We start from the raw sequence: 12,326 nt of genomic DNA on the forward strand, positions 1-12,326 counted from the left end.
AGCTTTCGTGACTGCAGGGATTCATCTTCTCGGTTCTTTCGGTAAAGTCACGTAGAATGGAAATAAAATAACAAAAATAAAACATAATAAAATAAGATTCTGACGACGTTTCGGCCACAACAACACAAGTAGCCTTCTTCAGGTGAAGAAACAGGACTGTCCAGAAGACAGCGCTTGAGTGAACACTGCCAAGCAAGGACCCCGGGTCTTAAGCTGTGTGGGCGGAGTTAACATATTAATTAGCATGTGACCCAGCACCACCACCGGAGTGGAGGAGGGTGGTGACCGAGCACTCAGAGAAAGAAAGGGAGCAGCTAAGGTGCGCTGCTCTGTCCTGTGTTGCGTTATAACTATGCTATAAACTGGACTACTATACATTACAATATTATACCTTCCAATCTAAACTACATGGTATAATATCATATCCATAGACAAAATTCCACCTTTGAATTATACAATGCGTTACTATACACTACCCTATACTTTAGACTATGAAATATTAGACTTGTAACATTACAGTATGTCTTATTCTATGAACCCTACTATATACCACACTGCTGTATATTCACTATATAATTACGATACTATATATTGCCTTATGAATTATGTTAAACATTACAATGTTATACTATTTATAATTATACCACATGTTATAAACCATTTTACGGTGACCTTCAGACCGCAGTCCATTCGCTGTCACTGCCTCTTCATACCTTTCACACGACGGTGAATGGTATGGTTTATAGCATGTGGTATAATAATAAATAGTATAACATTGTAATGTTTAACATAATTCATAAGGCAATATATAGTACCGTAATTGCATAGTGAATATACAGCAGTGTGGTATATAGTTGGGCTCCTAGAATAAGACATAGTGTAATGTTACAAGTCTAATATTTCATAGTCTAAAGCAGGGGTCACCAAACTTTTTTCACAGTGGGCTGGATAACTGAAAGAATGACGAGCACGGGCCGCATAATAAATATTTCCGTAGCGTCGGACCTGTGTTGACAGCTGGAAAATCTGGGGGCGGGAAAGATGCGTGTTTGTGTGTGTTGCCATGGAAACCATGATAACGTGTTGCCATGACGTTGCCGTGGAAACCATGGTAACGTGTTGCCATGACGTTGCCATGGAAACCATGGTAACGTCAGAGCGTAGGCGGAGCTACCACGAGCCGGGGAAGTACTTGGGTGGCGCGAAATAAGCAAACTTTACAATAAACACGAAAATCTAGATACAATAATTTAAAATTTAAAATAGTAAATTTAAGGAACATAGCAGTCAGGGGGTCTCCGCACGCGTGAAGATCTCCTAGTATTCTAAACATATTTAAATTTAAATTGTATCACGTCTCGTGTTCCATACGTTTTATCAACCAAATTCAAGTACCGTTGGCGGGCCTGATGGACTGACGTCGCAGGCCGTAGTTTGGTGACCCCTGGTCTAAAGTATAGGGTAGTGTATAGTAACGCATTGTATAATTCAAAGGTGGAATTTTGTCTATGGATATATTATACCATGTAGGTTAGATTGGAAGGTATAATATTGTATTGTATAGTAGTCCAGTTTATAGCATAGTTATAACGCAACACAGGACAGAGCAGCGCACCTTAGCTGCTCCCTTTCTTTCTCTGTGTGCTCGGTCACCACCCTCCTCCACTCCGGTGGTGGTGCTGGGTCACATGCTAATTAATATGTTAACTCTGCCCACACAGCTTCATAAGACACCGGGGTCCTTGCTTGGCAAGTGTTCACTCAAGCGCTGTCTTCTGGACAGTCCTGTTTCTTCACCTGAAGAAGGCTACTTGTGTTGTTGTGGCCGAAACGTCGTCAGAATCTTATTTTATTTTGTTTTATTTTTGTTATTTTATTTCCATTCTACGTGACTTCACCTAAAGAACCAGGAAGATTTACTGAGTCTATTAAGACTATTTAAACTTAAACGCGTGCGTGCGTTTTCGCCAACCAACTCGTTTATTAATGAGGTTGGGTTTCTGATCGGCCTTCGCTTTGCCCACGCTGCTTCTAACTATTTTTTTTATATAAAATACAAATTTTCATGCAAGGCTCACTGAGCTACGTTAGCTTCTTGTCAGGAGCGACCTGGCCACACAACGATATCGCAACAAAGAGTGGCTTTGTCGTGTAATAAATACCCAGCACGTTGATTGTAAATGTGTAGTGATGGAGCCCACGAGCTACCCCGTCACGCCAGGCGAGGTGGCCTCGTGTCGTGTTCGGCTCCGTCGCGTGCAGGCAAAGTCCCCGGGGGGGCAGCCGCCGGGGCAGCTGAGCGGGGTCCTAGCGGCCAGGCCACGCCCCCCGCTGACATTCAAACGGCAGCGGCGGCGTCAGCTGCAGCTGCTGCTGCTTACTGTCACCTGCGGCGGTGTGGAGAGCAGCAACAACAACTGTGGCAACAACAACAACAACTGTAGCAGCAGCAACAACTGTGCCAGCAGCAGCAACTGTGCCAGCAGCAACAACAACTGGCAGCAGCAACAACAACTGTGGCAGCAGCAGAATCAACAGCAGCAGAATCAGCAGCAACAGCAGCAGAATCAGCAGCAGCAACAGCAGCAGAATCAGCAGCAGCAACGGAATCAGCAGCGCAAGCGACGTTAGCAGCAGCAGAATCAACAGCAGCAGCAGCAATAAGCATCGACTAAGGCAGCAGGTGCATGAGAAACAGAAGGGACGGAACAACAGCAGAAGCAACAGTAAGAGCAGTTACATCATCAACAACAACAGCAGCACTGACATCGGCTGTACAAGCAACAGCCAGCCCGAGCATCGGGTTCATGGAGCCAGATCGGGACACGTTGCCTCTGAAGGTGAGGCAGACTTGAGACACTCGCTCATCTTCACTGTAGACCAGGTGAGTCTATGGGCCCCAGGTGAGTCTGTAGACCAGTGTTCACCACTCATCTTCACTGTAGACCAGGTGAGTCTATGGGCCCCAGGTGAGTCTGTAGACCAGTGTTCTCCACTCATCTTCACTGTAGACCAGGTGAGTCTATGGGCCCCAGGTGAGTCTGTAGACCAGTGATCTCCACTCATCTTCACTGTAGACCAGGTGAGTCTGGGCCCCAGGTGAGTCTGTAGACCAGTGTTCTCCACTCATCTTCACTGTAGACCAGGTGAGTCTATGGGCCCCAGGTGAGTCTGTAGACCAGTGTTCTCCACTCATCTTCACTGTAGACCAGGTGAGTCTATGGGCCCCAGGTGAGTCTGTAGACCAGTGTTCTCCACTCATCTTCACTGTAGACCAGGTGAGTCTATGGGCCCCAGGTGGGTCTGTAGACCAGTGTTCTTTACTCATCTTCACTGTAGACCAGGTGAGTCTATGGGCCCCAGGAGAGTCTGTAGACCAGTGTTCTCCACTCATCTTCACTGTAGACCAGGTGAGTCTATGGGCCCCAGGTGAGTCTGTAGACCAGTGTTCTCCACTCATCTTCACTGTAGACCAGGTGAGACTATGGGCCTCAGGTGAGTCTTTAGACCAGTGTTCTCTACTTTTCTTCACTGTAGACCAGGTGAAACTATGGATCCCAGGTGAGTCTGTAAACCAGTGTTCTTCACTCATTTACAGAGTGAGGGCCGCCACATATTTGAAACCATTGGGGGATTGACAGCAGCACGATGATGATGATGGGGGCTATTTTCACATTTGTATATTGTCGGGGGCCGCACTAAAGGCCACCAGGGCCCGCCAGTGCCCCGCGGACCTTACAATGAAGAACACTGCTGTAAAAGGGAAACGTGCTTCACAAGGTGAAGGGGAAACCCTTAAAAGTAGAATTCTACAATGTCCCCTTCGGGTTTGTGGAACACCTTACATTTAAGTATGTAGGGTGGAGAAACCCCATACCTGATGTATGTGTATGTATGTTAAGCTTTCGCACCGTACGTAGCCAACCGTGCTAATTGGAGGTGTGGAGGAAGCACAACAAACTAAACACACACCTGTCAACCCATATGCTTTACCCGTATTCTTGTACAGGGAAATTGAGTTTGCAGGTCCATACGGCGTACAGCCGTTTCAATACGGGCACATTTGTTTTGTCTATTTTGTGTTTCTCCCTTGTGATGGGACTTTGTAGGATGAACGTTCTGATTTATAAGGGGCACGGGGTGACCAATGAGTTCTGAATTGGCCTGTAATAAGGTAGGCACTGATAAGGTGTTGACACAGGTATGCACCCACACACACACACAATAAAACTGTTCTAAATAAATGAGTTTTCAATCGAGTTTTAAGTGACGGAGTGCGGCTAAGATGCTTTAATCGATGGATAAGCCAGTTGAAGTCGGTGTCTTTGGACTGTGTGTCAGAGTTAGGGAAATGTGCGTGCCGCATGCAATGAAGTCGCTCCTGCTGCTGTGTGTGTGTCACATGGAGCGGTTGCTCCCTTTCGTTCTTGCAGTGCGGCTCGTACGTGGTGCTGGCCGAGGTGCGACCCGTGACGAGGTGGACGACGAGGTGGAGCGGTCTCCCTCGTCCATACAAGCAGGTGCCTCCCACGGTGGAGCTTGTCCCAGCGTTCCAGCAACCTGACTGCCCGTGTCTTTTTTGTGTGTCTGTGAGGCTTCATTGTCTGAACGTTAGTTTAACACGCAGTAGGAGGCTTTCCCGACCAATATTATACATAAGAGGTTTTTTTGGGGTTAGATCGCGTTAATATAAATGTGCCGTTAAACCCGCGCACCACCCGACACAGCCAATTAGTAAGGTTTGTCACGTAAATAAAACATGCCAATTAGTTACCACTTCAGCGCACCGGTGTTTTGGACAGTTCCTAATTGTGCTGCGGTTATGTTGTTGGCGTCATGCCGTGAAATTGTAAGAATAAACGTCGATTCGGAACTCCAGCTTTAAGCAGTGTCGACAATATGCCGGTTCTGTGCCCCTGCTGCACCAATCTGCCCTAACCAGCCTAGTGAAGTATGGTTAAACAACCCCCATAAAACGTGGCATGGAGAGGCCTTCACCCAGGAGTGAGGGTTGATGTTTTTTTTGTAGTTTGACACGTATTTATACATTATATTCCTCAGTGCTGCTCTCAGCTGAATCTTACAACCAAATTTGACATTTTATTTTTGCTTTACACACTGATTTGTGACCGGGCTAAGACAACAACAAAAAAATCCATGCTTGGTTTAACCCGTGGGGTGGCTGTAACCCAGATGCAAACTCAGGATCTAAGCGGTGTCAGCTTAGTGGCTGCAGCATGTCAGTTGTGAGCCTCGCGTGTCCGTAACGTCCCTCGCTCCATTGCTGCATTGCGCAGGAGGTGCTATCGCTGCTGAGCGACGTGGTGGAGCAACGCGTGAACTCCTACTTGCAACTGAGGAGACAGCGCAAGCCCATGCAGTCCAAGCAGATGAAAGAGCGGGCGCACAGCAAGCCGGTGACCAATGCAGGTGCCCTGCACACTGCTCACCATGGGCTGTACACGGTGGACGTGAGCACACGATTTAAACAACAAGTTCTGGAATTTATCATTTTAATCCAGTTGCATTTTAGTAACGATCACCTCTGGTTAGCACGTTTGGCTACATAAGGCGCAAAATAAGTTCTACATAATAATACATGAGAAAAGTTCAAACCGCACGGTGGATTTCAATGTAAGAAGCCATTACATACAGATTATATGTTTAAAACGGACAGCCCTTTGCAAGTTCCAAGAGCAAATCCACACGTCAAAGAGAACAATCTTATTGGCGAACCCATTTGTCGTGCTCCCCTGTCCTGTCGTGGTCCAGTGGGTGTTTAGGAGTTTCACAATTATACGTGGGCCATCAACAATTGTCACGAAAGTACCGGTTTACAGGCTTGCATTTTGTATAGAATGGTCGTCAAGGAACGACAATGCGCACAATGCGATAAAGAAAGACGAGCAATATATATAGTAAGACGAGACAGATGGAATAATCAGAGAAACATCAAAAGGACACGGGAAGGCAAAAGCGCAATGATGAGACAGAGGGGCACAAGAGGCAGACAGGGCTGGATCGTGTCCTAAAACCACCCTGATGCCTGTTACATTGGGAGTTTGCATGTTCTCCCCACGGTCACGTCGATGTTTCTCCGGGTCCTCCGGTTTTTCCCTCCGCATTGAGAAACATGCGTTTAAGAGTATTTGGCTGCTATAAATGTACACATAAGCCGCTTCATTGAGCTGTCATTTGTGGCCAGGTCGCTTCTGAAAACAGCTGTATGGCTTAGTGGGCCTTGCCTAATAAAATAAAAAGTTTGTCTTAGTTCATACACACCAGTGTTTTGACACTTGATTTTCCTCCAGGGAAGTACGTGGAGGTGGAGACGTACTTCAGAAAGAGGCACGTTGGGCTGCGCTGTCTGAGCGGGCGGTTCTCTGGTGGGTAACTTTGACTCGTTCGGATGGAAACAAGAAAACTTTGACTCGTTCGGATGTAAATAAGAAAACATGATCCCTGAATGGAGCGCTAAAAAACTCAGCAATTCCATAAAATGTGAATATTTATATTTCCCATCTACATTGTAAAGTAAGCAAGTTACAATTTGAATCAAAGTATCAACCATATCTTGAGACACTATTCAGCCTTTATTCTAAAAAGTGTCTTTTTAGTGTGGCTCTCACTTGGTGGTTTTTAATTCACGTGAAACAAGTTTCATGCTATCAACTGTTAAGCATTCCAGATTAGTGTCAGTGTTTCTCCTGTGTGTCATTGTGTCTCCTGAGTGTCTCCTGTGTGTCTCTGTGTTTCCTGTGTGTCTCATAGAGCGCTCGTATGTGAAGATGCCCATATTCCCAGAACAGCTTATTGTGTGCGTGAATGCTGTTTGCGAAGCACCTCCCCCACCCCCACCACCGCCACCCCCACATCCTCCAGCTGTTCTAACTCCAGTGGCCCCACTGCTCCGTCCGGAAGTGAGTTGCCTCCACACATATGAAGCAATTGGCGGGACCCCGGGGTTCCATCACCGCCCCGGGGTGGGAAAAACCGCGTAGCGACACGAGTCTTGCCTTACCGACAACAAAACTAGTGGCAATCAATTGGCCTCGTCGAGAGCTACTCGGGGCACTAAGTTTCGTAAAAAGTTTTTAAATTACATGAACACGTTAAATTCATTGCCTGGGGGGCGGGCTCGCCTTGGCAAAGAAGCCGAGGATCGACGGCTGACCGGAGGGCGTTGTCGCCGCGCGCGATTGCGGCGGAAACTCCCCGGGCTTGCGTTTGGCCGGTGGGGTGGCGCCCATCGTGTCGATCGCCGCCTGCTGCTGGCGCTTGTTGGTGCGAGTCTGGGCGGGCGGCGCGTTGCTGTCGGGATCACGAGTGGGCGGACTGAAAAATAATAATTATTGACCTGATTTTTGCGGGACCCCGGGGTCCCGCCAAATGATTAATATGTCACAGAAGAGCCCCCAACTCTAGTGTTTGCATTGGATGAATTTTAGGACTCCATTGAGCAGCCACAAAATGACCAACGACCAGTATACGTATGGTTCATCTGCATCCCGTCTGGACCAGGTAGATGGTTTGAACTAAAGTGGAGCGTTCAATGAAGTGTAGCCCAAGTCATATCGGGGGTGGCGAAATGTTAACTACCTCACCTGATATGCAGGAGGTCGTAGGTTCGATCCCGACCCTGATGCCTGCTGTATATTTGGAGTTTGCATGTTCTGCCCATGGTCGCATGGATTTTTTCTCCAGGTTCTCCGGTTTTTCCCTCCACAATTAGACACGTGCGTTTAGAGTATTTGGCTCTTTTAAATTTCCACATGAGAACCCACTTCGTTGATCTATCATTTGTGGCCACATCGCTTCTGAAAAAGAGCTACATCGTGGGCTTTACCTGATGCAATAAAACATTGTTTAGTTCTTCAATTTATATGATTCCTTTGCTTACTAACACAATGCTAATTATTAACAGTAAGCTCCTCTTATCAACGACTTATTGTGCACAGATGTATCCTTGCTATAATCCGCGCTTTCCTGTCCCAATCAGGGTGTGGGTGCGAGGTGTGGGGACCGTGCCCTCTCCGAGTACTTTAACTGTCCGGCAGTGTGTCAAGCTGACGCCAAGGCGCTGCTCACCGCCTCTGCTCAGCGCCGGCAGGCCAAGCTCAAGCACATGTGAGCTTGGGTTCTGCATACACACACAGGGTGCTGTGTGTTGTCTTGGTGTGTGGTCTGGGACTGTTTTTGCTGTTTTTTGCTGCCTTGACGAAGCTTGGAAATTGGTGTACTTATCCAATTTGAGCTTATATACTTTATTTTATAATTCTGATGTACCCCTCATTTCTACGTATTTTATCATTTCTCGGGGGGCAGTAATCTGAGTCGGCCAAAGACCAGAAATTTAAGTTTTTTTTTATGGAAAATCTAGCGCTCTAACCTCAGTCACTCGGCTGGATGATCTAATGGATACATGCATATGTTACTTAATTATGAAGTTCAGACATTTTTAAAAACTATTTTGCGCATTCATTCGCGTAGAGTCAAGAAGATCGGGCACAGAAAGGGAAAAGATCGAAAACCACCATCTCATCGCACCGGGACCGCCATGGGAGCAGAACCGGCGCAGTACACCTCCTCGGATAGCCCTCGGATATCCCTCCAGAGGGCACGGAGGCACGAGGAGATGAAGGAAAACAACGAGAGGTCGGGCCGGCAGTGGGAGGGGAGCGTGAGGACAGAGGCACGCGTGGACGGAGGCGGTGACGCGCCACGCGCAATCAAGGTGGAGGAGAGAGCCACGGAGGTCACTCTCCGTGGCCGCGAGGCCTCCGCTCGCCACGCGGAGGCACCGGCCTCGGTCGCCGCTGCCGCTGTTGCTCCTCCACCGGGGACTTCCAGGGGCCGCACAAAGCTGTCGCGGAGACGGCAGCAGCCGCCCACGCTGGAAGTCGATGCGGCAAAAACTCGTACTGCCGAGTAATCCGTGTGAAAAGAATCGTTGATTGTTGGAATAGATGATTTACAATGTATGCAAATGTCATGCAAATTTTACCTGTGGTGGCAGCGATTTTAGTGTTATAGACTCGTAAGAAGTATAAATGATTGATGTGACACAGATATTACACCTTTTTTTAAATAACATTTTCTAGTTCGGTGTGTGTGTGAATGTGTGAGATGTATATCTTTTTTTACTGAGTAAAATCACAACTCTCTTGCAAATGGAACTTCTGTCAACTTCCCGACTAAAATAAAGCATCGGTTGTAACTGACAGGACCATGAAGGACTGGATAAAGAATTGTTGCTGAGCATTTTCTCACAATGTTGGTTTAAGTTCCAGGATATCAAGTTTTGTAAAATAACATTAAAATCACTGATTAAATACCAATCATTATTTAAGAAGCAGACATTGTATACTAAAAGTAGAAGTTAGAAGAAATCAGGTGTAAAGTGTGCAACAGTTGTAGGAATCTGGCAGGATGGGAGCGATCAAAAGGTGTGGCAGTAACAGCATTCGCTGTGACGACCTCCCAGCTCTGAAGTAGATTAGTTTAATAGTAAACTCCTTGACGTTTTATATGTGTTTCGTCTGATATGTACAATCGTTTTATATATTGCCCGAGAAGCCTCGTTCCTTGATTGTACCATCAAAAAGTATTTGCGTTATTAAAAGGAAAATGTTTTAAAGTGAAGTTTTAAAAGCTCTGCGTTTGCTTATGTTGTTAACGTCGGTTCCTCCACATTACGGACTGCCTGTTTTCCTACGGCAGCTGCCATCGTGTTCCTCGCAGCCTTGAACACCATTCTCTCACCAACTTGCACGACCAAGGCGTCCAAGACCACGAGGCAGCCACCCCCGTCCGTGTTCCAGCCTGATACGGATTGCTTGCCTATGCAAATCAGGTTGAGGTAAGATCAATTAGAAAAATGGTTACCCGTTTGTCGATTGTCATCTAACAAAGCCAACTCCACCACCATCCCAATTACTACAGCAACTATTACCGCCACCAACAACGCCACTGCTTTCACCTTTTAACTGCCATCACCTTCACCACCACTGCCAATTGTCACTACTTTCGCCTCTACCACAGTGGTCATCAACACGGTCACTGTCACCACCAATGCCACTACCATTGAAATTGAACAGACTGTTGGGGAAAGTGCTGAAAGCGAGCGCCTATGAAGTTTGGAACGGCACACGAGTGGGTGGGTGGGTGGCCAGCACCACGCCCGGCCGCCTGTGTCTCCCTAGTGGCGTTGTTTACAAACCAGGTACTCATTTGAGGCTGAGTCTACCTAGGGGAATCCTAGGACCAGTTCAGATAATCGACAACGTGGTGATGGCCGTTAGCGAGAATGGAACTCGGGTCTCCAGGTTCGAAGCGGAGCGTGCTAACCACTGCACCACCGCTCCCCATAACAGTTCAGTACAACACACACCAAATTGTATAACAGACTGCAATATTTATCAAACGCGTTATGCTTTACCCATGAACATCCCACTATACTATACAACATCGTACAATACACTTAATGAAATGTGAACGTGCACACATACACGTACGAAAAAGATTTCGACATACGAATACACAAAACACGTACGTTAATTAACAAAAAACGAATGAAAATTCCCCGTTAAAGCTTGAGATTTAAAAAAAATACTGTATACAACCGTTAAAAGCTGAGAATAAAATAAAAAAAACGATTAAAAACAGAATTTGATTACGGTAATCTTTAAAAAAAAACTTACATAATGTTATGTAATAAAAAAAAATACATAAAGCCATGTACACAAATCCAAGCATACAATCACAATTTAACTTAAAGGGGGGGGGGGGGTAACAATTGTAGAATTATAACAAATACATAATAATAAACATTAAACTAAAGAGTTTAGAGGCCGATCTTGACACTGCTGGTAACCATGGCAAGTCCACTCAGCTCTTTGTTGTTGTGGCTGTTGCTGTGGCTGTTGTTGTTCCTGTGGCTGTTGTTGTTGTGGCTGTTGTTGCTGTGGCTGTTGTTTCTATGGCTGTTGTTGTTCCTGTGGCTGTTGCTGTGGCTGTTGTTGTTGTGGCTGTTGTTGCTGTGGCTGTTGCTGTTGCTGTGGCTGTTGTTGCTGTGGCTGTTGTTGTTGTGGCTGTTGTTGTTGCTGTGGCTGTTGTTGCTATGGCTGTTGTAGTTCCCCTGGCTGTTGTTGTTGCTGTTGTTGTTCCTGTGGCTGTTGTTGTTGTTGCTGTGGCTGTTGTTGCTGTGGCTGTTGTTCCTGTGGCTGTTGTTGCTGCTGTGGCTGTTGTTGCTATGGCTGTTATTGTTCCCATGGCTGTTGTTGTTGCTGTGGCTGTTGTTGTTCCTGTGGCTGTTGTTGTTGCTGTTGTTGCTGTGGCTGTTGTTGTTCCTGTGGCTGTTGTTGCTGTGGCTGTTGTTGCTGTTGTTGCTGTTGTTGTTGTTGTGGCTGTTGTTGCTGTGGCTGTTGTTGCTGTGGCTGTTGTTGTTACTGTGGCTGTTGTTGTTGCTGCTGTTGTTGCTGTTGTTGTGGCTGTTGTTGCTGTGGCTATTGTTGCTGTTGTTGCTGTTGTTGTGGCTGTTGTTGCTGTGGCTGTTGTGGCTGTGGCTGTTGTTACTGTTGTGGCTGTTGTTGTTCCTGTGGCTGTTGTTGCTGTTGTTGCTGTGGCTGTTGTTGTTGCTGCGGCTATTGTTGCTATGGCTGTTGTTGTTATTGCTGTTGTTGTTGCTGTTGTTGTTGTGGCTGTTGTTGTTGCTGTGGCTGTTGTTGTTGTGGCTGTTGTTGTTGTGGCTGTTGTTGTTGTGGCTGTTGTTGTTGCTGTTGTTGCTATGGCTGTTGCTGTGGCTGTTGTTGCTGTTGTTGTGGCTGTTGTTGTGGCTGTTGTTGTGGCTGTTATGGCTGTTGTTGCTGTGGCTGTTGTTGTTACTGTGGCTGTTGTTGTTGCTGTTGTTGTGGCTGTTGTTGCTGTGGCTGTTGTTGTTGTTGCTGTTGTGGCTGTTGTTGTTCCTGTGGCTGTTGTTGCTGCGGCTATTGTTGCTATGGCTGTTGTTATTGCTGTTGTTGCTGTGGCTGTTGTTGTTGCTGTTGTTGCTGTGGCTGTAGTTGCTGTTGTGGCTGTTGTTGTTCCTGTGGCTGTTGCTGTGGCTGTTGTTATTTTGGCTGTTGTTGTTCCTGTGGCTGTTGTTGTTCCTGTGGCTGTTGTTATTGTGGCTGTTGTTGTTCCTGTGGCTGTTGCTGTGGCTGTTGTTGTTCCTGTGGCTGTTGTTGTGCCCCCTCCCCCCCCAGTGGGAGCGAGGTCGCTCATTCACTTCTGCTGCTCCCACGATCTGGAGCCACCCCCTGCCACTCGTGCTGCCGACCCCCTGCCAC

General features: G+C 46.9%; 1 protein-coding gene across 3 annotated transcripts; it reads left to right on the forward strand.

Annotated features, from left to right (window-relative positions):
* Positions 1-2,346: 2,346 nt before the first annotated feature.
* Positions 2,347-9,642, forward strand: SLX4IP (SLX4 interacting protein). 3 transcript variants are annotated; one of them, XM_076066618.1, is made up of 7 exons: positions 2,347-2,726; positions 4,434-4,520; positions 5,298-5,430; positions 6,312-6,386; positions 6,772-6,920; positions 8,000-8,127; positions 8,491-9,642. In XM_076066618.1, exons 1-7 carry the CDS (start codon positions 2,688-2,690, stop codon positions 8,930-8,932), a joined length of 1,053 nt encoding a protein of 350 aa, XP_075922733.1. In that variant the 5' UTR covers positions 2,347-2,687; the 3' UTR covers positions 8,933-9,642. The 3 variants fall into 3 exon arrangements, with proteins under 3 accessions (XP_075922733.1, XP_032808620.2, XP_075922734.1); XM_032952729.2 differs by having other exon boundaries at positions 2,349-2,840; XM_076066619.1 differs by lacking the exon at positions 2,347-2,726 and adding an exon at positions 3,350-4,174.
* Positions 9,643-12,326: the final 2,684 nt, after the last annotated feature.

Source organism: Petromyzon marinus, chromosome 12 (assembly GCF_048934315.1).
Source record: "Petromyzon marinus isolate PM22_M1 ecotype Great Lakes invasive population chromosome 12, UKy_Petmar_22M1.pri1.0, whole genome shotgun sequence".
In the NCBI taxonomy this organism is placed as follows: domain Eukaryota; kingdom Metazoa; phylum Chordata; class Hyperoartia; order Petromyzontiformes; family Petromyzontidae; genus Petromyzon; species Petromyzon marinus.

Coding starts and splice junctions, on each gene's coding strand:
- SLX4IP (XM_032952729.2), top strand. CDS start 2,688: ATGAGAAACAGAAGGGACGGAACAACAGCAGAAGCAACAGTAAGAGCA. Junction 2,841..4,433: donor GGGACACGTTGCCTCTGAAG/GTGAGGCAGACT, acceptor TCGTTCTTGCAG/TGCGGCTCGTACGTGGTGCT. Junction 4,521..5,297: donor TCCCTCGTCCATACAAGCAG/GTGCCTCCCACG, acceptor TGCATTGCGCAG/GAGGTGCTATCGCTGCTGAG.